Consider the following 26650-nt stretch of genomic DNA (forward strand, 5'->3'; position numbering starts at 1 on the left):
CTAAGAGACACACAAGTAAGGAATGAGGCTCTGTTTGTTCCTTAGTCTCAGCTCTCCATTTTGTCCACTAAGGAAAATCTCAAAGCCAGGTAAAGATTCTATTTACTACTACTCTTCTAGAGAAGCCTGGATGCAGATACTGATTCCTATAGAATCTAATTCCAATCAGTGAATGATAATCAACTAGATTGATAGAAAAAGAAAAAAAAATACTGTTTATTTCACACAACTACATCAAATACTTCTCCTCCCACCCAACCAGAAAAAAAGACAACCACTTGACACCATAGGGTCTGACCTTGCCCCATGACAGATAGATAAGCACAGAGAGAAATGGACTTAACAAAATATGATCTATGAGGCAGGAGGGCATCTGGGTGTCGGCATACTGAGAAATGGCATGTCTTCCTATATTTAGTCCTAGTTGTGTTGTGTGGTCTATCCGGATGCCTATTTATTTTGTATGTCACTCAGGGTTATGACCAACAAGCCCACTGTTCCTTTAGGCAACTGTTTTTGGGACCACTATTCTGCTCCTTTTTGAAATGGGAATGTCATGTCCTTGTGCCCAGCACAGGGATCAGCTCCTTAAAACTACAGAGTTAGACTTTCTTCCTAAAGAGAAAGAAAAAAAGAGAAAGCTAATAATTTTTCCTCCACCCTTCCCATTATGCACTTAGCAGCCACTGGCTATGATTCCAAGTCCAGAGAAAGACTCCCAAAATTCATTCCAATTGCTCTCAGTACCTGACAATGAAAAAGATTCAAAGAGACAGTGACCTGGAACTCCCACTGATAGAATTACCTAGAAGAGCAGTGAGGCATTTTATAATGATCAAATGACATAATAAGCTAATAATAGATAATAAGCACTTTGTAAATATTAAAGCGCTATTTAAATGTTAGCAATTATTTTCCCAATGGTCGGTGGGGTTGTCTGTATATTTTTTCCAGGGGAGTGATGGAAAATAAGAAGTCTGCTTCTACCCCACTATTAGTGACATCACATTTCCCACTCCTGAAAGCTCTGTCTTAGACAGAAAAGCTAGTCAGGCTAAGTCTCACCTAAGTCACTGGGGTTCAAGGCAATTTGCAGGTATTATTAAGCATCATTTACATGAATCCTGATCACCACTGAGAGGGTGTTTAGGATTTAACCTAATTCTGAGAGGTGCAGATGTAGACTAAAATGGGACATAAACTGAAACCTTGTCTAGGTGAATCCCTAGATGTCTCCCTATGTTCTCTCTGATGTTGGCTCATAATCCTCTACAGCTCCTCTCTTTCCTCATGTTTATTTTCCTCTTTAGGCAATGTGAAGGGAAATAAATCCTAGTTCTTCCCCCTACCACATTCTCCTTTCTCAGGTGATTTGGTCTGAATGAGGGAGAATAACCCTGAACATGCATTTCTTTCGATCACTGGCAGGGCTACAGAGCCATTAAGAAATGTTGACAGTGCACAGGGCTAGGAGATCTCAGCTGGGAGTTGGAAATGAAGGAGAAAAGTAGAGCATGCCAGTGGAATCTGGAGCAGGAAGTGGATCTCATAATTGCAATGTGTTTGCAAGATCCTGGCTTGTGTTTGCCACGCTGCCTCTCCATGTAAGCCAAATTTTGGGTGAACTGGGCAATGGACAATCTCCTCTTAGAAGACAGGAGTCTATTCTAACCATGGGAAGAGCATGTGGGGACTTGGGAGTGGGCTAACCCTAGGGTGTACCCTTTTGTTGTTAGGGACCTGACTCAGTAAGGTAATGGAAGATGTAGAGTGGTAAGTTGTGTAAGCAAAATCAGGTTTATCTAAAAAAACAAGTCCTGTCTGACCCTTTGAAGTCATACGGCCAAATCTATGTTATAATAGCTAAAGAAAACTGAGTAAAATTTTGGAGAAGGAAACAGGCCAGTGTTTTGTTTTGTTTTTTAAGCATATCTGAAATGATTCAGGGGTATAACAGGGTGAATTTACAAGTACAGACTTGGGCTGGGCCTCTGAACAAAGAGAATTTCATCTTTAGAGTCTAGAGCAAGAAGTTAATTGAGAAAGTTTAAGTTCAATCTTCTGGGTGAGGGGACAGGAAGAGGGAAGAATGTTAGGAGAAGGAGTATCAGCTCTTGCTGAGTTTTGCTCCTTTTCCTGAGGCAGGCCTGGTTGTCTGGGTTTGTTTGCTTTTTAATTTAATTTGCTCCTCTGGGGAGGCCCCAGTGCTGTGCTTGACAGGAGGAAGACACAACATTCTCTTCCTCATTTTTCTCCAAAGTTTACTGCTTTGTCAGCGGGGTTTTTCAGACCACACTCAGCCCAAGCACAATTTTCTCCTTAGATGTTGGGGGTGGAAGGAATGAAGGAAAGGCCAGGGACTGACATTATATACAAGTCTGGGAGGTTGGTTGGTCCCTAGAATGACCCAGGACCTCTGTTCCACTGAAGGCATGGGTAGCTAGGGGCTTGGCAATCACTATTTTCTCCTCCCATTAGAAGCATGGAATAAAGGAATCTGTGTTAGTGCAATTTGTTTCCAAAGGAACAAGGGTAGGGATAGGAAGGATAAGGGAGTGGTAACAGATATGTGACAAAGGGGTTCAGCATTCAAGGACATGGCTCTGGGAACCCATCTCCTGAACAGCACCCCAAGCTTCATTTATTCCTGTCCCATGGATCCTTGAAAAGGGGCAGGGCACCTGACAGGATCAGGAGGCTCAATGAGACTGTGTTCCTCTGTACACAACCACAGAGGGACCTAAAGGAGAAGTGGGAGCCGGGCAGAGGGTGTCACAGAAAACAAGAGTGTAATGGTCAGTGTCCCTTCGGACTTGCTAACCCCTCACAGGGACAGGCATTTGGGTTCCCAACTAGAATTCCTCCCTTAAAACCACTTTTGCAAAGTGCTTTTCCCCAGAGATCATTGGCTCCTCTGGCTTGGCTCCTCTACAAAGAATCTGGGGCCCTTAGAACTGCCCCTCTTCCCTGTCCCTGCCATGGGACACAGATAGAGGGAGGAGCCAGGCATCAGACATGCATGCAGCCCTCTGCTGGGTACCGTGACCCAGGATTAATGCAGCTACACCAAGTGAAGGGCTGGCTGCAGTCAGGGAGTGGCAGTTGCAGGCTGGCTGCCAGGGGAAGAATACAAAGTGCTAAAACACAGGCCCTAGGGGAGGGGAGTGGTCTTCTCCACTAAGCCCCTAGGGAATCTGAAAGACATTCAGCTTGCTGGTGTTCTTAAGTGTCTGGCGTCGATTGCAGAACCAGACCCTTACAACTTCTCGGTCATAGTTGAGCTCTTTAGCGATCTCCGTGATCTCCTGACCAGTGGGCAGAGGGTTCTTTTCGAAGTAGGCATTAAGGGCCTCAATGGCCTGTGGGGTGAAGGATGTGCGCCGTTTCCGTTTCTTGGAGGGCTCTCCACCCACAAACTCCATCAGGTTCTGCTGGCCCTCCTGGTTTCGAAGCTCTGCCTCATTCAGCCACTTCTCCAGCACAGGTTTCAGCTTTTGGGCACTCTTAGGGGTGATGTCTAACTTCTCAAACCTGTAGGTGCCCCAGCCCCAGGGAAGCAGAGATGAAGGCTGAGGTAGTCTGGACCCATCCAAACCCACCCCACCCCGCTTCCCAATCATAACCCTTCACTCCCAAAGGCATAGCACCATAATTTAAAGCTGGAAAGAACCCTAGAGGCTCCAATCCCCTCATTTTACACGTAACTAAAGAAGCCTAGAAATCCAACCCCCTCATTTTACAGGTAACTAAACTGAGGCCCATAGAGGTTAAAATAACCTCCCTAAGGTAACACAGCTAGTAAATGACAGAGTCGGAATTTGAACCCAGGTCTTCTGACTCCCAGTCCAGTATTCTTTCCATTTCACCATGCTGACTCCCTTCAACTCGGGTGTTCCCCTTACATGGGACAGGAACGACTTTACCACCAATATCTTCCCTCTCATTCTCACCCAAGTCTGAACTTCTAGAATTGTCAGACTCTCCTAGATTCTAAGAACATGGAGAGGAAAACCATTTCCCTCCCTCAACATACATCCAAGACATGACTAAAATGATTGAGAATGACTTTTAAACAAATTTATCAGAACTTATACAAATATAAATAGTCTCCTTCAAAAATAGTCACTTTGGTAGACTACACATGGATCCACTCACAACATTTTTAGAGCTCCTTTCTTAGAACTCTTTGGAGTCTATTTATGGAGGATATAAGAAAAATCAGTCCCTTCGCTTTATCATCACACTTTGCACAGGGATGCTATATTCCCCCGACTCAGCTCCTTGCCCTCCTCCCCAATGGAAGTCAGCTCTTTAAATACAGCAACTTGCTTTCATTTTTGTCTCTATATCCCCAACACTAAGGCAGGAGTGGAGAACCTGAGATCTTGAGGCCACATGTGGCCCTCTAGGTCCTCAAGTGTGGCCCTGAAATTCAGCCAAAGGGCCACATTTGAGGACCCAGAGGGCCACATGTGTACTTGAGGCTGCAGGTTTCCCACCCCTGGCCAATGGCTATGCCTTGAACACAGTAGGCGCTTAATAATTGGTTGTTGGGTTGAATTGAGGAGGATATGGAAGCAAAAGTGGGTTAAGAATATCTTGCAGGAAAAAAAAACACAACAGTATTGTGCAGGGCCATAATTAAGGGATGAGCTTCTACCCTGGCTCTCAGCTTTGTGGCTAAGTACCTGAATACCCAGAGTATCTTTTGTCTCTGGAAGCCCTGAACTGAAGAACCTGACTCAATCCCTAGAGAATTCAGGCTTTATGGGATGACTTAGAGGAATCCTAGAAGTACAGAGTTCTCTAGAGATTCAAGTCATACCCTTAGGACACCTTTCCTCATCTTAGAAAAGTCAGGTGTGAGGAGTATAGGGAAAAAGACAGGATACATGGGCATCTTTGAATTCTGGTACAGCCAGGGACTCCCATCAGCTCCCCCTACCCTACTGAAGACCCTACCTAGAACTCACCGGCATATTGCTGACTGGCTATAGGCAGGTCCTTCTGTGGCAGTCAAAGCCTGGCCCACCTGAGTCTGGGTGAGGCCCAGGGAGAGCCGCCGGATCTTAAAGTTCTTAGCAAACTCCCGGATCTCTTCTAAGTTTATCCCATCTTCATCCAGACTTGGGGCTTGGGGCTCTAGGCCAGAGGAAGGAACCACAGGTGGGGTGCATAAAATGAGAACTATCACAGACAGCAGCAGCAAGAGCAACAGCAAGAGACCACGCTATTTGGCAAAAGGCTCATGCATCCTTCAGACACCAGTGACCCCAACCCTAAGCTCAGGCTGGGAGGAGGGGGAAGGGTATTCAGAGTCAGCCAAGCTAACCATCCTGGAGCCAGGGAGGCAGCTCCACAAGCTTCTGCCTCTGATCATGGACCCTCCCCCATTTTCTTTACGACTAGTTCTTCATTTCCCCTTCTCTAAGCAGTTCACTCTGGACACTACATTCCGCAAATACTGGGTGAGAGGTTCAACAGGGAAGGGCAAGGCAACTAGCCTCTACTACTATGCCCAGTATCTAGACTAACAGGAATGGGAGCTAGGGAAGCTAATCCCAGGAAGCTGCCCTCTCTCTCATCATCTATCCATGACAGAGACAGTCAATGGGGCCCTTGAGGAGACCAGCCATTAGAGGAGAAATGAGCTCCCAGTGGAAGTCCCTTACTCTCCAATTGCTTCCCCAGCCCCACCTACAGCCAAGTATACTTACTAGACACCAGCTGACTGACAGTAGGAGTCTCTGAACAGGTAATAGGGATAGGAGCTGAAGCAGAAGGCTTGGCCGCTGGGGCTGGGTTGGTGATGACCACAGCTGGCTGGGACACAGCTGGTGTGGGCTGGATGGGTTGCACCTAAGGAGATAGCAAACCCATCTTCTGCTGCCAAAATACCTGATCTCAGGGGGATGGTTCCCTTATCTCAATGAAAAGTGGCTACAAGTTCAAGGGTAAGAATAGTAGGAAATCCTTATTTCCTGAGGCCCCTTTCTCTGTACTAGCATTGAGACAATGCCATACTATCATGGCCCAACAATAGCACCCACATGGAGTAAGAGGCTACCAGAGGGGCCCATCAAACATGCTTCTTATTCTTTTTTAATAATTAAGAATTCATCATTTTAATGCAATTTGTTAGTAAGTAAAAGAAATGCAGAGTTGTGGAGATCTTCATACTTTTACTTGTGGAGATATTGCATATTTTATAAAATAATTTTATAAATCAACATGGGTTTGACTAGGAGTTAATGCTTCAATTTCTTATAACATGAATGAATTTTCTATATGACAAACAATAAGAAAATGACATTTTTGTTTTGACATCCACAATTACTATGCCAATCTTAGTACATAGTACAGTACTTGGCACATAGTAGGCACTTAATAAATGCAAATTGAATGAAATCTATTTCTAAGGCTTCCTAGGGAGGTCAGTTCACTCCAGGAAGAGTCCTGAGTTCCAGAGTAGTCCTCCCTGATTAATTCTGAAATAAATTAAACACCATGCCAGAAGCTCAGGAATTTAACACCTTTCAGACCCTGGATGACCTAGAATCACAATGCATCTCTTGTTGCCATTTCAGGCTCAGACCAATCAAGTCTGCACACATGAGTATGGAGTGAGGACCAGCATCCAAGGGGAATATGAAAGCCTGTTTCCTTGTATATTAACCTATCTACCTTTCAAGATTGTTTCAGGGAATGTGTTCTGTAAGTGTCAAACTTACAAAGTAAGCTGTTACTATCATCATCATCATCAGTGATAATGGCGACCACCAAGGTTTGTTGGTCTTTCCAGCTTGACTCTTCAAGTACCACAGTCGAGTCCTGAGACACTTTACATACAGCCTATTTGGGGCACTGGCCTCCTTCACTCCAAGGGTAGCTCTAGCATTGTGAGTCCAGGAACTGATGGCTCATAAAATATGATCCTAATAGAGACTATGTGCTGTTCAGCCATAGCCCAGTCTATTAACTATGTTAAAGTTATCCCATCTTGTTTGTACATAGTTCTTCTAATGTTGTTTACTCCATTAAACAGAGCGATCCTTGAGAGCAGGGATTGTCTTTTGTCTTTCTTTGTATTCTTGTCGCTTAGTACAGTGCCTGGCCTATGGGAGGCACTTAATAAATACTTACTGACTAATTGTCAAGTACTCTTCCTTGCCTTGCTGGCCCAGGCTGATTACCACAGAACACTTCAGTTTCCTTACCTCATTCTTGGCAGGTGACTCTGGGGTACTGGGCTTCCGGATAGCTGCAGGGGGAAGAGGGCTGCTGGCCAGTGTAGCAATCACTTGACCCTGGGCATTCAGTAGTAGCTGGGGGGTCACAGCTTGGACCTGCAGATTCTGTGCTGGAGCTGGGGCTGCTATGCTGGCTGAGTTTACCACCCATGGGAGAGTTCCAATGACCTGAAAGGGGACAAGAAAAGTAGACCTATGGTTAAAGACAGATATTAAATCTTATCATTCTCTGCCACTCCAGATCCACATGTGGACAGACAATGGGTTATGCCTTCTGAGGGCCTCAGTTTCCTCATTTGTAAAATGAAGAGGTCTGACTGGAAGATTTCCAAGGTCCCTTCCAGCTCTAATGTTCAATGGCTCCCCTTAGTGTTCCTTCCATCTCCATTCTATCCAGAGAATCTTTCTAGATCCCCTTTGCTTTTAACATTCAACTCTAATGCCACCTCCCACTGCCCTTCCATGGCTCAACTTGTAGCTCTGGACTCATCCACTTGCCTGCCCTTGTGCGTTGGTCAAGATCTGACTCGTGATCCCAGGCATACTGGGAATGGCATTGGCGATCACTGGGGTGGTGGTCAGTGAGCCCAGGATCTGGGTCTGTCCCCCAAGGGAGGCAGCACTGATCTGTGGGAGGAGGAAATGACTAAAATAAGAACCCAAATGATAGGGATAGGAGAATGAAGACCTGAAGGAAAAGGGAACGGGGGGGGGTGGGAATTAGAGGAGCTCTGCAGAAGATGTGGCCTTTGTTAACCCAGTCACAGACTCAGGGCTGAGTGTTTAGACTCAGCTGGTTGGCAGGAAGCAGGGTGGAAAGGACAGATGGGTAGCAACTAATATCCTGTTGGGCTGATGGTAAGATCTAATTGGTCTCATTACTCGGGCATGAGACTCCTCAGCATTGGCTTTCATCTGAATCCTGCCTTTATCCTATCCTAGAGACATCACACAGGACATCTTCAATCCTCAAAAATCCCACTCCGATCACCCAACCCATTTGGCATCTGGAGAATTCACCTTGTCTTCTGGGCAGAATTCGGTGGTCTCTAGGATGAGTTAGCAACACTTCTAAGAGAGAGTCGGTTTCTGGATGATGCTGGGTATGCTTTGGAATGACATGGCTCAAGTCCCTGAACTGGGGGAGGTAAAAAAGGGATTTCCCTACTCCTGTTGTGACAACTTTTTTCCTAAGCCTCAAAACTTGGACCAGACCCAGTCAGCAGAGGGTATGAGAGGTAGCTTACGATTCCTGGGTTAAATGCGAAGCCTGCAGGCTGGACTGTGATCTGTGTAGGAGTGTCTGCTGGCTTTGGGGCAGGGGTGGCAGCAGGCTGTGGCAGGATGGCAGGTGGGGTCTGCAGCAGTGGCTGGGGCTGGAACAGCGTCTGGGACTGGGCAGCAGAAGGCCGGGACTGGACAGGCGGGGAAACCTGCAGGGGCGGTGCAGGCTGCACTGGCGCTGGTAGAGCGGTGTTCAGGACAGCAGCCGCTAAGGAGCAAGGCAGAGACAGGGGCGCTGAAATGTCTTGCTGTACTCCGGACTGGTTCCATTCCCACAGGCACTGGTACAGACAGGGCAGCAGGCAGGCAGGAGGAAAGGGGACCAGAGGGGAATGGGAGACAAAACCCAGTAGAGAGACAAAGGCATGAAGGGCAGCTGCCCTGCCTCTCTTTCCTTGGAGGCAAGGGGTCACATGCCAACATCTCTCACCCATCTGCCAGAACCACCCCCTCCCATCAGGCTGAGACACTTGTAGGTTTTAAAGCCAGGTCTTGACTCTTCTTCAGGTCCTCCTGAGGATGCTGGTCACCTGGTGACCTCTTAGAGTCTGACAAGGGATAAGGGAACAGTCACAGACAATTGTGGTTGCGGCCCAGAGGCCTCTTTGGCCCCCACATGATGCTGTAGCCCCAATCTTGTGATGTGCAGAGGCCTCCATGGCTGAGTTTCTGGGCTGTATGCTCCAGTTTCTAGGATTGTCTTCCCAAGGATGAGCTTCTGGTTCTGAGCTTGGCATGGAGGATGCACAGGAGGGGAGGACGAAGTGGGGCAGAGGGAGAGTGGCCTCGGTGTTGTCCTGGGGGTGGTGCCATTACCTTGCAAACCAGCTAAAGGCGGTTTGAAAATCCCCCCCGTGGGAGAAGCAGCGGTCAGTCCTGGGAGGGCAGCCACGGTTGCTGTAGGAATTGTCCACACGGCCAGCCCCTGCTGACCAGCCACTTGACCTGCAATACTGATGGGGATAAGAAGAGGTTGAGTAACAGCTCCTGCTGGAACCATTACTCCTGTCAGAACTGTTGCTAAGTTTTCCTGAGTCAAGACCTGCAAAAGCAAACGAGATTTCAAAAAGAAAAGAGAAAAAAATCAACGTTGACAGCCAAGAGCACCAGGCCTGCCAGACCTGGGGGAGCATAAACAATGCATTTGAGGGGCAAGGGGGAAGAGGAAGGGGAAGCATAAACAATGCATTTGGGGGACAGGGGGAAGAGGAAAAGGATCAGATGGGTTAAGGGAACAGCTAAGGCTTTCAAGGCCACCTGCACCCTAGATTTAGCTGAGGGGAGTGGGGCTTTGACAGACCAGAACCTTCCCTCTCCCCAGTCCCAACTGGAAAGGAGGACAGAGAAGGGTCACAAAAGGATAGTGCTCCAATCTCAGACCCTGGCCTGGCCCTAGGGCAATAGTTTCAAGATGTGGAAAAAGAGGCATGGCTCCACTAAGGCCTGTTCAAATGGACAGGACTGGACCATAGGCTCCTTTCTTCTGCAGGGATCTCCTAGATTTCCCAAACTTATCTGATCTGGGCTTCTTGGCTTGGGGGCTCTTCAAAATATCCCAATAGAGCAGGGCTTGAAAGGGTACAGTGTGGCCAAGGCCATATGAAAATCTAAGAGAAGCTCTAGGGTTAAGGAGAATGCCTGCGTTGAGTTAATTGGGCTCTGAGGCTAGGTTCTTAGCCTGGTACCCATGAACTTAAATTTTTTTTAAATAACTGTATTTCCATATAATTGCTTTTCTTTGTAATCCTATATATTTTATTTTATGCATTTAAAAACATTCTTTTGAGAAGGGGTCCATGGGCTTCATCAGACTACCAAAAGGGGCCAGGACTCACTATTTTAAGAACTCCTGATCTAGTGTACCTTTGTAAGTGATCAAAGGTCCCAAATGGATTTTAGCTGACTCACAGAGCCAGATTCTGGCCATGTCTAAGCCAGAATCTAAGTAGGATTGCTTTGGTTATTGGGTTAACTGTTTGGGGCCTCCATGGAGTCCCAATGGGACCCAATAGGGTCCTACTCAGTGTACAATTTAGAAAGATTCTCAGTTAGTGGACTAATAAACACTCTAGTAGCCTAAAGAAATAATATAACTTTCAAAAGACTTTGCTTTTACCAAGGGCCTGCCTCATGGGCAGAGTGGGATGGAGGAATATCTGGTCCAGTGAATGATTTTCAATGGCAAATTCAAGCCCAGTCTCCCTTTTAGTCAGTGTCTATGACAGAGAGACTGAAATCCTAGACACTGTATTAGAGCAGGCCAAAGACCAAGACAGGGAAAAGTGTGTGTATGTACTATGTGTGTGTTGGAGTGGGGAAGGTGGAGAGGGTAGGGAAAGTTGTTCTCAGGGGCTATTCCCTCCCCAAACCCATAGCCCATTCCAGAGCCAGGCTTAAAAAAAAAAAAAAACTTCATTCCAGTAACTTATTTCCTCCCCTTTATGCTAGCTTCCCCCTTTCTGCCCAATATGAAGATCCCTAGATGGTGCTTACCTGGGGAGTGGCTTGTACAGCCAGTGGTGTCAGGGTCTGTGGTGCTGGAGGCTGACTAGATACTTGGTTAAAGGTGGCAGCAGTGGGCACAGGGCTGGGTGTGATCCCAGTCAGTGATTTCACTTTACATGGGAACAAGAGAGACAAGGAAATGGGAGTGAGTCAGAAAGAGGTAGTCAAGAGAAACTCATCAGCTAGAAGTGCTGCTCCCTTCTCCCCCAATATCTGACTAAATAACCCTAGAATTAATTATTGCCCAATGCTTGTCACTGTGTTTCCCTAGATAGGGGTGGGGAACCTGCTAAGAGAAGTTTCACAAAGTTTGGATTCAGTCAAAGAACTGCACAGGAGGACTTAGAAGGCCACGTGTGGCCTCAAGGACACAGATTCCTCATCCCTGCCCTAGATAAACAATGGAGTGTAGATGGGTAGGAGAGAAGGGTTCTCCAACTACTCCTGGCAAAGAAAATGGAAATTGCTGGAAAGCCCATTTGCCCATGGTAAATACAATAAGTTAAAGTTAGCCTCTCCCCCAAGCTAAATACAGTACAGATGGGGAGGGGGGGGGGGGGGGGGGATCAGTCTCTCTCTGTCTTGAACTCCATCGGCATCCATAGCTTAGGATGCTACTATCCCAGAAATTCAGGAACATAGATTGATCCCTTTCCTGGATTTGTAGGGCACAAAAACCTGTCTTACTGTGTTACAGTCCATCTTCTGATGAACCACAAGAAAACTGAGTGTAGGCTGTTATTATTCCCTATAACTTTGCAAATATATCTATAAGGATTTGCATGTTCCCTTCAATGCCCAGGTTCTAAGTTTTTAAAGTGAAAGAGACCAAATAGATGGATATAGCTGGCAGAAAAAAACAACTTGAAGGTCAATATTCTGGGTCCTTTAAAGAGAGAGAATGGAAGGAAGAATAAGGACTTAAGAAGAGGGAAGGAAGAGCTTCCTTAAGGTACTCTGAAGACCAGATAATAAGGTCACTATTTAGCTTTGAGAGAGAGGGATCAAAAGAATAAAATCTGGTTACTTTATACCTAAAAAACTTTGTTCACAGGGGTGCATCAGAGGTAGTTGGCATGGTTGGGAGAGGAAGGAAGAGAAAAAAGATTGACTATTTGAAATAGTCTGAAAGAATTCACTGGTTTTCCCCCTACTGTGAGCCAACAAGCTTTTAAGTCTGTACTAGGGTTGGAAAGGATGGCAAATACCACTCTTCTCTTTCCACTAGGATGCTCTTTGAGCCAAGATGCTTCCACTGAGTCACTGTCAGACCTGGCCTGCTTCCTTTCAGCCATCTCAGGCGCCTGCTACCAAGGCCACTGAACAATTAGCTTCTCTGGTTTTCTAAAGGATGTACTATTAGAGCTTTGCTTTAGGCAAGAGTTCTTAGCTACTTCCCTAGTCTACCCAGGGGTGTGACAGTCACCTGGTGGAAAACCTCTTTGTGCCACACAGACCCAGAAAGATGTTCAGCAGGTACAAATATATGAGTAGATAGCTGCCTGTGAGATCTGATTTGTACAAATTTCTTTCCCACTATCTCAATGATTTAGCAGGGGACAAAGCCTTGCAGTGTATGATGAATAATGCTTCAAAGGAAAATGTCCCTGTGAAAAGTAACACATTGAATCAAAATCATACCAATGTTTAAAATGATATACTAGTGTGCTTCTTTGGAGCAGGTTTGGATGACAGGTAAAAGGGCACTGAAGATTGGGAATCACAAAAGGGCAAATGAGCACAGAATGGGGAAACTAGGAGGTGCTGAATACACATTTCACAATTTTGCTGAGGGTCAGCCCAGAAGCCAGGTTCTAGCAGCTATGTTAAGACGAAAAGGGATCATTGGACGCAGTGGTCTTATTTTCCTCAGACAGGACAAGTGTATGGGGTGCCACTCTGATCCATGGGATACTAGATAGTAGAGGAATGGATATCATTCAACTGATTCTCATTCCCAAACTCAGCAAGTGCAGGAAAAGGGAGGGAGTGCTGGAAGGGAAGGCCACAAAAATATTTCAATATTGTTTCACATATAGTTTTGTATTTAGGCAAATGCTTGGTTAAAATGTTGCTGTTGCTTCTTGGAGATCTGTCTTTTCTCACCTTTGTTCATTCTCCCTTGCCATTTGCAGAGCCCCAGCCCCAGGCAGTGGTGGCGGTGGTGATGTTTAATGTTGGTGGTGGTTGGGCCTTTAATCTGATGAATGTTTTTAATAAGAGATAAACCCCAAATAGACATAGGGGAGAGCATATGAATCATAGTTCTAGGGGTATCTTGTGTGGACTGGAGGCAGCTTCCTGTGGAACTAGAAAGAGTCCCGGACTCTTTGAGAAGCAACAATGAAAGTTAACTTAGGTGTTATGCATATTGTACTTGAGTGGCCAAGGTCATAGATTTGAACCCCACATAGGTCAGTTAGCTTTTTTTTTCCTATTCCGTGGTTTCCCTAACCTTGTTCCATGTAACCTTAAGCATCTACAGTCTCACAAATGTGTACCATTAGTACAGAAAGAGCTAGGTGAACGAGTGTGACTATATCATCACAAATTCAGGCCCACTGTGGGGGAGGAAAGGGGAGAACAATTATACACTCCAACGAGTTACCTAGACTGAAAAGTTTCTTCAGACTAACTCAAGATAGTAAAGCTGGGATTTCTGCCCAGTGTCCCCTATCTATTCTGTCCTCTAGCTACTCCATATTACAAATAAAATTACATATTTGGGGGGACAGATTTCATGGTGTTCCCATGCTTTCTAAGATGAGCATGATAACCTAGTTTAGCCCTTTAATTCCCAAAGGATTTATTTAGACCCAAAATATAAAATCTCCTTTCCTCTTACCTTACCCTAATTCATACTAACCCAGTAGTGGGCTGGGCAGAAATGCAAACCATTTCCTGTAGACAAGGAGTTTGCTATATACCCGCTAACCAGCAAGAAGGCCAAACTATGGTTAGAAAATAGTGATATACAAGTGGTCAACAAGATTCTGATGTGAACTGGGGCCCAGAAGTTCATATTTATCCCTGGGACAATGTGGCATAGGAGATAGGGAGGAAATCAAAGAGCAATGGTATGGGAAGGGTGGCTTTATACCAGTTGCCTCTGCAGAGGGGTCTGGATTTTCGGGTCCTGTTTCTTGGGTGGACTTCTCTGCCTCAGTGGGGCCACCGCTCTGGGAGGTGTCAGCTGCCATGCTCTCCAGGCCTTTGCCTTCATCTTCAGCTGGGAGCTGAGCATCCACTCCAACTTCTAGTACTCGGATTGTCTCATGACCAGACATCACGATGACCTGCAAGAAAAGGGTGGGGACAGTTGACAGGGGAGATAGCCGGAGTTACAGCCCCTGGGGCTTAAAGCTCTATCCTCAGGTGGGGCAGGAAGGAGAGAGGAAAATCAGGACTTAAGAAGGAAAGCCTTATGCCCAAGTGATTTGTGTGACAGAAACCCCAGATGCAATTTCCCCAAGACATATTTCTAAAGAAAATGTTGCCCCCTCACCCTGTTACATGGCAGAATAATCTTTAGTGGGCAGATCAAACAAATTCCCGCTTTGCCTAGCTGTTAAGTTTAAATATTTGCTGGTCCAGTAGAATGGGCTGCTTTGGAAGATAGTAAATTTCTGGGTCACTAGATATCTTCAAGAGAAAGATAAATGATCATTTATCAGGGCTTTTGTTAGGAGTGACTTATGTTCAGGTAGAATTTGTACACACTAACCTATGAGGTTGTTTTCAACTCTGAGAGCATTGATTTCTACAATTCTTTTTTTTTTTAGCTTTTATTCAGTATTTTATTTTCCCCAAGTTACATGTAAAAACAATTTTTAACATTTATTTTTAAAACTTTGAGTTCCAAATTCTCTCCCTTCTTCCCTTCCTACTCCCCCACTCCATTGAGAAGGCAAGCAATTCAATATAGGTTATACATGCACAGTCATGCAAAACATGTCCATAATAGTAATATTGTGAAAGAAAACAGACCAAAAAAAAACTCAAGAAAAAGAAAGAAGGTTAAAAAAAAGTATGCTTCAATTTGTATTCAGATACCATCAGTTCTTTCTCTGGGGATAGATAGCATTTTTCATCATAAATCCTTTAGAGTTTTCTTGGATCTCTGTATTGCTGGGAATAGCTAAGTCATTCACAGCTGATCATCTTATAGTATTACTATTACTTTGTATCCAGCACATTTCACTTTGCATCAGCCCATGCAAGTCTTTCCAGGTTTTTCTGAGAGCATCCAGCTCATCATTTCTTATAGCACAATAGTATTCCATCATAATTACTTACCACCACTTGTTCAGCCATTCCCCAAATGATGGGCTTCCCCTCAACTTCTAATTCTTTACTGCCAGAAAAGAGCTGCTATAAATAGTTTTGCACATATAGGTCCTTTTCCTTTTTTTTTTTTAATCTCTTTTGGAATATAGACCTAGTAGTGGTATTGCTAGGTCAAAGGGTATGCATGGTTTTATAGCCTTTTGCACATAGTTCCAAATTGCTGGACAGTTCACAACTTCATCAACAATGTATTAAAGTCTCAATTTTTCCCACATTTTCTCCAACATTTGTCATTTACCTTTTCGGTCCTATTATCCAATCTAATAGGTATGAGGTAGTACCTCAGAATTTGCTTAATTTGCATTTCTCCAATCAATAGTGAGTTTCAGTATTTTTTTCATATGGCTTTGGATAGCTTTGATTACTTCATCTGAAAACTGATCATATCTTTTGATGATTTATCAATTGGGGAATGGCTCTTATTTTTATAAATTTGACTCAGTTCTCTATTATGTTTGAGAAATAAGGCCTTTATCAGAGAAAATTGTTTCAAAATTTTTTTTCACAATTACTATTTCGAACTGTATTTCCCTCCATCCTATTTTCACCTCCCCATTTATTCTATTCTCTCTTCAAAAGCATTTTGCTTCTGACTACCCTCTTCCCCAATTTGCCCTTCCATCACCCCCCCTTCTCTTATGTCCTACACCTCCTACTTTCCTATAGGGTAAGATAAATTTCTATACCCAATTGAGTGTGTATATTATTCCCTCTTCGAACCAATTCTGATGAGAATAAGGTTCACTCACTCCCCCTCACCTCCCCCCCTTCTCCTCCACTGTAAAAGCTTTGATTTCTACAATTCTACAATGTCTAAAATGTCTAAAATGCTCCTTCTCTTGGATTTAAAAAGTGCAAGAAGTGCAGGATCCCACATAGGCACAATGTGAAATATCCCTTTTCTAACACTGCATGAATATCTCTAGAGATGAGGCAAACCTGTGAAGGCCCCTAGCACAGAATTCACTGCATAAGCTGGGTCAGGAAATTCCCCTAGTTCCCAATAAGAAATTCCCCTAAAGACAAAGTTGTTTTTCCAATGAATGAAAAAAGCATTTAAGTGCTTATTATGTGCTTTTGCATATTTGGGGAGGAGGGACAGATTTCATGGTGTTCCCATGACCTCTAAGGTGAGCCTAGTGATCTATGTGCCAAGTACAGAGTAAGCATTTGGGATGCATCTAGAAAAAAACAAGATAATCCCTGCTCACAAAGAGCTTACATTCTTTGAGAGAAACAACACGTACAGGAGGGTTTAGCTGAAGAGCAGGTGGAAGGACCTAGTGGTCCTTAGAGTACAGCAACAGGGACCATGAAGCCTCAGGGATCCTTAGAAGGTGTTGGCAGGTCAGATAGCAATATCTGGAGGTCTAGAGGGTGTGAGTTGATAAGGACTGGAGATCCTCCATCTTGCTGGAATGATTATAGTTGCCATCTAATTAGTGTGAATGGCTATGTCCATCTTGCAGCTGGGAGTTAGCTGAGGGACCTACAAAGTTTTTTTTTTCTTTTCTTTTTAACAGATTCTGGGATGAAGAGATAAGGTCAGAATTTCCTTGCAATTTATATCCCTGAAACATGGTTCTACAACTGCTCACGACGTCCTTGAGTCTGTTAGCACAGCTCAGATAGCAACCTAATCATTTCACAGAATCTCAAAATTTTAGTGTTGGAAAAGACCTTAAAGACATCCAGTCCCAGCCATACCTGAAAGGAATTCATTCCCAATAAGTGATACCCGATAATGTTTGTCTTTATGGAATGTAAACTTGCTACCTCTCAAGGCAACCCATTTGACTTTGGGACAGCTCTGTTAGGAAAATTTTTTCCTTGACAGTAAGCCTAAATTTTCATCCTTATAACTTTTTCCTGGTATTGATCCATGGGGCCAAACCTGACAAATCCAATCATTCTTCCAAAGGACACACAGCCCTTCAAATATCTGAAGACTGCTATCATGCCCCCCTTGAGTCTTCCCTTCTCTAGATTAGATTTCAATTTCTTCAAACAATCATACAAAATGGGATTGGGGCCCTTCCACATCCTGGTTGCCCTCCTTTGGACTTTCTCCAGCTTATCAATGCTCTTAAATTATGTGCCCCAAACTCAATACAATACTCTGGATGAGATCTGACAAGAGATTTATGGGACCTTAACCTTCTTATTCCTGGAAACAAAGTCTCTCCTAATGGAGCCCAAGATGGCATTATATTTTTTTGGCTACTGTACCACATAGCTGCCTCATATTGGTCTACAATTCACAAATCACCCAACTATTCTGATTAGGTCCACTACAAATTTATTTTATACAACCTCAACTGGGCTCCCACTGCTGCTAAGTAATCCTTCTATGCCTGCCTTATCAACTCACTACCCCAATTTCCATAGTGGCTCTTCTAAACTTTTTCATCTCTCCTCAAACCCCCTACTCTTATCTGAGAACCTTGACTCATATTTTACAGAAAAAAATTGAGGCTATTCCCTGTGAATTCCTTCTTTTCTCTTCTTCCTCATCTCCTATCACTTAGACACTTTCTGCTGCTCTTTCTTCCTTCACCTTTGTCTCACATGGTGAAGTGGCTTTACTCCTTACCAAGGGTAACTCCTCTATTTGTTCAAGTGATCGAATTCCATCTTCTCTCCAACACATTGTCCTCTCTGTCATCTCCACTCTATCACTTACTTTCAATCTCTTCCTCTCTACTACCTCATTCCCTACTGTCTACAAATATGCCCATGTCTCCACCATCCTGAAAAAAAACCTTACTCATCCTTCCATCTCCATTAACAATCATTCTATATTTCTTCTGCCCTTTGTAGCTAAATTCCTCGAAAAGGCTATCTGCAACAGGTGCCTCCACTTTCTCTCTTCCCACTCTCTTCTTAACCCTTTACAATTCCACTTCTGACCTTATCATTCCACTAAAACTGCTCTCTCTAAAGTTACCAGTGATCTCTTAGTTGCCAAAACCAACGGCCCCAACCTCTCTGCTGACATGCAATCTCAAATCTTCAACTGCCTTTCAGACAACTTGAAATAGATATTTATTAGATATCTTAAAGGAAACGTGTTCAAAACAGAACTCTTTATCTTTCTCCCTAAACCCATCCCCACCCTCCTCCTACCATCCCTATTGCTGTAGAGGGCAACACCATCCTCCTAGCTGCCCCAGTTCACAACCTAGGAGTCATCTTTGACTCCTTACTATATCTTACCACTCCCCCTCCCCCATCCAGTCTGTTGCCAAGACCTCTAGATTTTACCTTTGCAACATCTCTCTTATACCTTCTCTCCTCTGACATTACCATCACTCTAGGTCCTCATCACCTCATGCCTAGAATACTACAACAGCCTGCTGGTGGGTTTGCCTGCCTCCAGTTTCTTCCCATGTAACTCTATCCTCCATTAATTTACCAAAGAGATTTTCCTAAAGTGCAGGTCTGATCATATCATACAGTTACTCAATAAACTCCAGTGGCTCCCTATCACCTCTAGGATCAAATACAAAATTCTCTGTTTGGCATTCAAAGCCCTTCATAACCTAACCCTTTCCTACTTTTCCAGTGTTCTTACATCTTATTCCCTGCCACAAGCTTTTCAATCCAGTGTCATAGGTCTTCTTGCTGTAGCACGAGCAAGACACTCCATCTCTCAGCTCCAGGCATGTTCTCTGGCTGTCTCCCATGCCTGGAATACTCTCCTCCTCAATTCCACTTATGGACTTTTCTGGCTTCCTTTTTATCCCAACTAAAGTCCCATCTTCTACAGAAAGCCTTCCCTAACTTCTCTTAATTCTAGTGCTATCTCTCTGTTAATTATTTCCTATTTATCCTGCTTATAGTTTGTTTGTATATATTTGTTTGCATGTTGTCTCCCCCATTAGATGGTGGGCTCCTTGAGGGCAGCGACTGTCTTTTGCCTTTTTTTTTTTTGGTATCCCCAGTGTTTAGCACAGTGCTTAGTAGGCACTTATTAAGTGCTTATTGATTGATTAACTGATTGGTTGAGGCCAGCAAATCTATATATCCTTGCCATGTTATTGCCTGGGGGAACTCTCAGGCTCCAAGGGATCCCACACTCATGGAATGGTCACAAATTCCCTAGAGTCTGTGGCAGACTTGAACTTTTCCACCCCAGAACTTGGCACAACACCTGAGAGCTCTCTCTCCAAACCTGTGCACATTGAAAAATCATTCAAACTGAGCCAAGGAAGCATAGAAGATATACTTGAACATTTTGAAAGCCGTTGGCCAGCCACTCCTGCCCTGCACATCACTCATGTCTGGGGCCACACTAGGACACCTTGCCCCTCCCCCCCAAGGGTTAGGGTTTCCACAATTGGAAACTACTCAGGATAACCTGGTGGAAAAGGCTCTAATTCAGCTCACGAACAAAGAGTGAGGAAAAAAGACCAATGTCATCCACCAAGGCTTCTGGAACTTGAGGTAAGCCTATGTCAGAGTTGGGCTCTGGATGGTTATGACAACTCCAAACCCTCTTTCCAATCCTCCTCACATCTGAGAGGCTGTGCAATCTAATGAAAGAACTACAAGTCTTAGTGAAGTTTTAAGCTATTAAAACTATTAAAGCTTAAAACTAGATTAAGATTTTTGGGACACTCTGTATTTACAAGTTAGTTGTATGACCATAGGCAAGTCTCAACCTTTTCTAGTCCCAGTTTCCTCTTTAAAATGGGGATAATAATACTTATACAGGGCTGTTGTGCAGAAGAAGTTTTATAAATTATAAAAAATAAGTGAGTTACACTTACTAGCTGTGTGACCCTGGGCAAGTCACTTAACCCCATTGCCTAGCCCCGCCCCCCCCCAAATGAGTGAGTTATTCTTGTATTTTTGTCTTTGTGTGCTTCACTCCTTCCCTTTCAATACCTGGGGTAGTAGAAAGAGTTGACTTGTAATCTGAAATTCTTAAACACTAAGTCTTGATTTTCTCATTAAGAGAATAAAGAAAAATACTTGCTATTTATCTCATCAGGCTATTGTGAAGCAAGTATTTCGTGAAAATGAAAATACTACAGAATTGTGAGCTATTTTTATTACCTGTTCGTTGACAGTCAGAGATGTGTCAGACCCTGCTCCAGGATCCATGGTCACTCGGAGGGGGTATGGTGGTGAGGCAAGCTCACCAAGCAGAGCATCCTGCAAGGGGTGGTGGAAAAAGCAAAGGATTATGTATTGCAGCCATATAATCCCCTAAGATACAGTCCATCAAATGGAAAGAGGCAAATGGATGGGGAACTGGACCAATGAACTGGATGAGGATGAGAAAGAATCTGGAATTCTTTCAGTATACCTGGAGGTGAAGGTCTCTACAGAAAATTGGAGATATCAGTGCTAGAGAGAGGGAAGCTGGACAGTTTTCCAGCTCCACATGGACCAAATCTTTTCAGTGTAGATTCCATTATTCAGTATAAAAATTTGTGAATTTCCAGATCATAAAATGCATCCACATTCGTACATATGGATAAAACATATTTCTAAAGCCAAAGAGAAATATATATTATATAATCCGCTGGGTTTTTCATTTTTAAATTTATGACATACATGTCTCCACTTTATTGGGGTAAAGAATCACGCATTGACTATAAAGATAAAACATGAGGCACAAAGGAGAATTCATACAGAACACACACACACACACACACACACACACAATCAGGCAGGAGAGCCTCTATCCTTGGCACTGATTCTTCTCCAAAATGTTCACTCATTATTTTCAGACAATGTGACGTGTCTGCCTCCTGGAGTCTGAGTTCATGACAATTCCTTTGGGTCAGAGTTGACCAACACCAAGGAAGAATACTTAGGGAATAGAAGGAATCAAGCATTTGCTAAGTATTGGCCTCAAGCAGCAAAATGTCAAATCAGATAGCATAAAAACAAGCTATCCTCAAAGACTGGGATAAGCAGTATCGGATGTACCCTTAAATTAACTGATTGAAACAAATTCAATCAGGAGAGACTGTGGGAAGATTATTTATTATTTATTATTTATTATTATGGCATTATTGTGAAGAGAGACTGCAACACTGCCAGACTGATACTAGGGAGCCCACTGATTAGGTAGAGGGTGCTGGAAATCGGGATAAGCTGGGGCATAGCTTGCCTGGGGTACCACTACCAGGAAAAGAGCTGAGCAACTGATAGCATTATATTTTCACTTTGTGTTTTGACACTGGTTTTTTTTTTTTTTAAACTTTCAGGCAATTGGGGCTAAGTGACCTGCCCAGGGTCACACAGCTAGCAAATGTTAAGTGTTTGGTTTGAGGCCAAATTTGAACTCAGGTCCTCCTGACCTCAGGGCCAGTGCTCTATCCACTGCACCACCTAGCTGCCGTTGGGTTTTGACATTGTTGAGTTCATGTCAATGTGGCAGCATGCTCTAAATTTTGTTGCCCATTCACATGACTTAGTTCAACTCTGTGAGTAACTCACTTTCCCAAATGAGGGAGACCTACAGTCAGTTCTGTTGACTGTGGCATAACCAGTAATTTTTATCCCTACTTTGGCATTATATCTGCCACTCCACATGGTTTGGGGGGGGGCTATCATCAGCATGTGTCTGCTCAAGGAAAGTAATCTACTTTTAATATTAGACCAAAGAAAACATAAATTGGAAAGTAAAAAGTAAAGGATGGGATGCTAGAAAATTGCAGGTTGCCCTTTATTGTTTGGCTAAAATGACTTAGAATTTCATAATTCTGGTACTAGATAGCCAAAGAAGTCTTTCAAACAGAGGAACAACAGAAATAAACCTGTGCACAAGGATGGTTGATGACCATCCTAACATCATCTGACGGTTGTATGAAGGATGGACTGTAGGTCGGGAGAAGTTGGAGATAAGGACACTAGCTAGGTTACTTTAATAGCACTGGTGGATAGTATACTATTCATACTACCATACAACCACAGTGGAAGTGGGAACAGAGATAAGGAGACAGACATGAGAGATGTTTTGGTGATAAGAGCAACAGTACTTAATGACTGAATTTAGGAGGTAAAGGCAAGGGAAAAGTCAAAGGCAATGCCACGGATAAAATTGCAGGTTTTGGAGAAAAGAAAATAAGTTCTGCTTTGAACATGCTGAACTTGAGGCAGTGGTAGAATATATTCAGGAAGAGATATACTATAGGCAGTAGAATATGTAGGTTTAGACATTGAAAGAGAGGTCAGAGTTGAAAATATCAATAGATCTATTGTTAACTAGATCTCTAGGACTAGGATCAGGAATCCTTATATCTTGGTAATAAGTTCCTCATCTGCACAGCTTGAGACTTTCTGAAGTCTTTCTGTGGAGCCAAAGGGGCTTCTGCTCTACATTTTAAAAAATACTCCAATTCAATGGCTCATGGCAAAGAGCAATGCGGTACACCTCTAGCCTCACCCCAGGTCCAGGATTTCCTTTTCCATCTGTGGAAAAATCAGGAATGAGGCTGACTAATGATTCTGGGACCTAAGGACCAGAACAGATAGGAAACCAGAAGGTTTCAAGTTTAAGTTATTTCAAAGAGCCTCAAGTTTATCTTGTGCTCAAGAGTATCTGCCTCAGGCCTCAGGCTCACTGAATGTAAAATGGAGATAAGAACAGGAAGAGACTTTGCAAAACTTTCTGGAAAGAAGAATTGACCACAGTACAAGGAATTGCAGTCCCAATGACTAAAGAAATCGAATGAAATGAAGGGGTAGTAGCACTGGCATTCAATTTTCTTTTTCATACCCTGACATTCACCATCCAAAACATTGCCAGGCAAACAATACTGACCAACCTAATAAAAGACTGCATACATTTGCTTCTGTTTCTTCTCATCTCTGCCCTGTTCCAACCTGAGCCATTTCAGGAGAAGAGAGAAGAAAAGAGGACAAAAGCATCATACCCCTTACTAGATTTCAGGATGCTTTGAGCTTATGCATAATTATATTCCTGGAAGCTACTTTCAACACTTAGCTTTTCTTTGCTTGGTATTCAGCCCCCCCCCCCCTTCAGGATTGGGGTCACTTGAAAATGTTTCCAAGGAAATGAGTGGTGAGCTTAAAAAAAATGTCCATGTTCACAAAACCTCAAGCCCACCACTCTCTACCTAGCTCCCTAGATATTTCATCTATGGCTGTAGTCAATGTCCACACTAACTGTACTGTCCTAAGAGACAGAGTAACTCAAATCCTATAAAATCATTCATGGCTACTTCTCAATTCTTTTTGGCACGTTCCCAAGCTGCATACAACTTTTCAGTATGTGCCTACCCCGGTACCATTGCTGTTTCACTATTCCTTTCATCTCTCCATCCACAACCCTTCAGTACCTGGTCAATGTCTCAGGCTGCATAGGGGCTTGGCAAGTAAAGTTTCAGCAGCAGGGTCCTAGATAAGGGTCTCCTGTAATAAATACAAGCATTCCCCAGAGGTACTTCACTGTATTGGTCGCTGTTACACGGGGGAAAGGCAGGAAATTAATTAAATATTAAAGCAGGAATAAGAATATAGGCCCTTGAGTCTGAAAGAAATCAGTCTTTGGGTCAGGATTTCCTTCAAACTAGAATTTCCGACATTGTTGATCTCCTGACCTCTTAAATTTACTTGAACAAAGCCTCGCTAAGACATAGACTAATTCAAGAAAGGCAGAGAGCTTTTTTCTTTTTTTGACACCGGTGACAATGGGGGGGGGTGGCAATATATTTTTGGAACACAGAGTTAGGAAAAGTGGCTAGGGTTAATTCTCTCTATTAAGACTTCTTTGTTTCCTGCTGCTCAGGTAAGACCCCCGACCCTGTCCAGACTCAGAGATTGCCGCCGCTGCAGCTGGGGTGTGCCACTATGTGGTAGATCCTATTTGCTGCGGATCCAAAGCGGGGAGGGGGCCGAAGGAGACGCCTCCCTCGGGTCTCCATTCTCTGTGGTGGGGGGCACATTAGCCCGATTATTATGATTATTTATTAACAATCATTATTGTGATTAAATATTTATGAAATACCCATGCCCTATTCAGCTCCAGTGACCCTCCCACTTCCCACCCTTCCAGTTACTCCCAAGGTCCCTACCACCCCAGCCCCCCTTTGAGTTTTCTAGCTGCTCAGCCAGTAGAGCCAAGAGGGAAACTGAGGCTCAGCCCGCTGTGCGGGGGACAGATTGACCCTAGCCCTCTATGAACGCTGGCGTCCAGGTCGGCTCACGAGCTGTTCCCGCAAGGTGGGGGGCGCGAGACTTCCACTGCTGTTTCTACCCCAGCTGTGTTGGGGGAGGGGGAGGGGAAGAAGGTGGAGAACCCAGCCCGGATCTCTAGCCGGGGCGCTCTGCCACTCGCGTCTGAGGTGGTCAGTGGGCTGGAACGGGCGCGGCCCCCAGGCTCAGGGCCCCCCAAGTCGGCGGGAAACGATGCGCTGTCCCAACTCCCTCCGTCGCCTGGTCCCTGAGCTACTCGTCGCCCCGGCCCTTGCCTTTTTTTCTCTCTCTCTCTCTTTATCATAAATATATAAATTATGCTAATTACGGGCATTGCATATTAACCAAACCCGAAACCTCCCCTGCCCAGCCCCCCTCCCCCCCTCTGCAAACCCCTCCCCGCCTCGGACCCCGCTACTCACCGGAGCCGGAGCCGCCGCCACCGCCTCGCCCCCAATGCTCGGCGCCCCCCGATTAGGGACTCATCTCACAGCCCGGGCCTGGGGGCCCAGGGGCCCGAGGGCCGGGGCCGCCAGCCGCCCGCAGACAAAGGAGCCAGCGCAGCTGGGCTCGCTTGGGCTCGGCTCGGCCGCGGAGCCGGCCCGGACCCGCCGCCCGCCCGCGCGCCCCTAGACCCCGGCCCGCGCCGGGTGGGAGTGGGAGTACAAGTGAAAGTGGGGGAACTCCGAGGGCTGTCAAGGGCGGGGGGCGAAGGGGGGCGCGGTTGGGGAGCAGGGAGGGAAAGAAGGGGGACAGTCGGATAGATATTTTTCTTTTCTTTTTTTAAAAACCTTTCTCTCTCCCCCTTCCCCCCGCCCCCCCCTCGCCTTTTTTCCCTCCTGCTACTTGGGAATTTTTTTAGCTGCTGCGTCATGAACATAATTTATGCAAAGAGCTTTGCCGCATGCTGTACCATTCCAGCTGGACGCCAGGGGGCGGTGGGATGGGTTGGGTCTTGGGATGGAAAGAAGTTAGTTGGGGGTGTGGGGGTGAGTGGGAGTAAAAGCCTGGGATCCGACCTCAAGGCAAAGTGAGAGCATCCCCTCTCTTCCAAGTTAACCTCCCCACCTCCGCGCTTTGGAGTCCTAGGTACGGTTGCTTCATTCGCATTAGGAATGCCAATCTGGATAGCTTCTGGACTCAGAGTTAGACGGCCGCTTTCTTTCTAGTCTCGGTCGTACAACTCTAGGGAAGGGGCGCTATCATTGGGTTTGGGAAAGGGTGGGGAGGGAGAATAACGGTTGCGACCCTGCTCTTTCTCCCACCCCCGGTTCCCTGAAAATATTGGCCAACTTCCCTGCCCAATGAGATTCAAGGTCACCTCCTTTTTCCTTCCTTCTCCAGTCAAGGGACCCTTCAATCAAGGGTCCTGCTAGGGACACTAGGGAAAATGACCATAACATGCTTGACTCAGCAGGTTATTCTCTGCACCTGCATCCTTGCTGCCCTTACCTTAATGTTACTGATGGTCAGCGATAGAACCGCACTGGGCAAAGTAGGCAGCAGCCTGGGGCGGAAAAGAGATGGATGACAACAAAGGGAAATGAAAGGGCTCGCACTTTTTACCATTACACTTTATAAGTGCATATATTTTAAGACAAAAGAAACAATAACAATTCTGCCTTCCATAGCCCGCAGGTATTTATTTTGTGCTGTGGAGTCCCACGAATTAAAGTGAAGGCTCCGGTGCAGTGACAGGGCGGTAGGGGAGAGAGGGAGCAGCAGTGGATGCTGAAATTTTCCATCCTTGCCTAGGGTGAACAGATGTTTTGTGTGGGCTCTGGATTGAAGCTTGATTTTCACCCAGACACGCTCTTCTAAATCTTACCTTTTCCCACATTGTCCTAGTTCAAAAATAATCGCCAAGTGGCTGAACCGCACTGGTGCCATCATAGCTATGTAAAGTTGAAGCCAAACATTGCACCTACAATCCTTGGGGAAAAAAAAAAAAAGAATAACTTTATGTTAAAAATGGGGGGCAGGATAGCACTTCTGGGACTATATCCCAAAGAGATCCCAAATGGGAAAAGGACCCACATGTACAAAAATATTCATAGCAGCTCTTTTTGTGGTGGCAAAGAATTGGA

At 44.8% G+C, this 26650-nt stretch overlaps 1 protein-coding gene across 1 annotated transcript; it reads right to left on the reverse strand.

Annotated features, from left to right (window-relative positions):
• Window positions 1–188: 188 nt before the first annotated feature.
• On the reverse strand, window positions 189–25068 carry POU6F1 (POU class 6 homeobox 1). Its single transcript, XM_027844472.1, has 11 exons — window positions 24986–25068; window positions 20448–20546; window positions 14140–14335; window positions 11028–11149; window positions 9351–9576; window positions 8498–8742; window positions 7749–7877; window positions 7218–7418; window positions 5718–5859; window positions 4974–5142; window positions 189–3531 (listed from the first exon to the last, which is right to left on the reverse strand). The coding sequence occupies exons 2-11, from the start codon at window positions 20493–20495 to the stop codon at window positions 3186–3188; spliced, it is 1824 nt and encodes a 607-aa protein (XP_027700273.1). The 5' UTR covers window positions 20496–20546; window positions 24986–25068; the 3' UTR covers window positions 189–3185.
• Between the last annotated feature and the right edge of the window lie 1582 nt (window positions 25069–26650).

The sequence above is a fragment of the Vombatus ursinus genome, unplaced genomic scaffold (genome assembly GCF_900497805.2).
Source record: "Vombatus ursinus unplaced genomic scaffold, bare-nosed wombat genome assembly UNPS02014941.1, whole genome shotgun sequence".
Lineage (NCBI taxonomy): Eukaryota > Metazoa > Chordata > Mammalia > Diprotodontia > Vombatidae > Vombatus > Vombatus ursinus.

Excerpts from the sequence above, each read along its gene's own strand:
- POU6F1 (XM_027844472.1), bottom strand. The coding sequence starts at position 20,495 with ATGGATCCTGGAGCAGGGTCTGACACATCTCTGACTGTCAACGAACAG. Across the intron at positions 5,860-7,217 it reads AGTCACCTGCCAAGAATGAG|GTGCAACCCATCCAGCCCAC; the intron begins GTAAGGAAACTG and ends CTATCTCCTTAG. Across the intron at positions 3,532-4,973 it reads AGCCAGTCAGCAATATGCCG|GTTTGAGAAGTTAGACATCA; the intron begins GTGAGTTCTAGG and ends GGGCACCTACAG.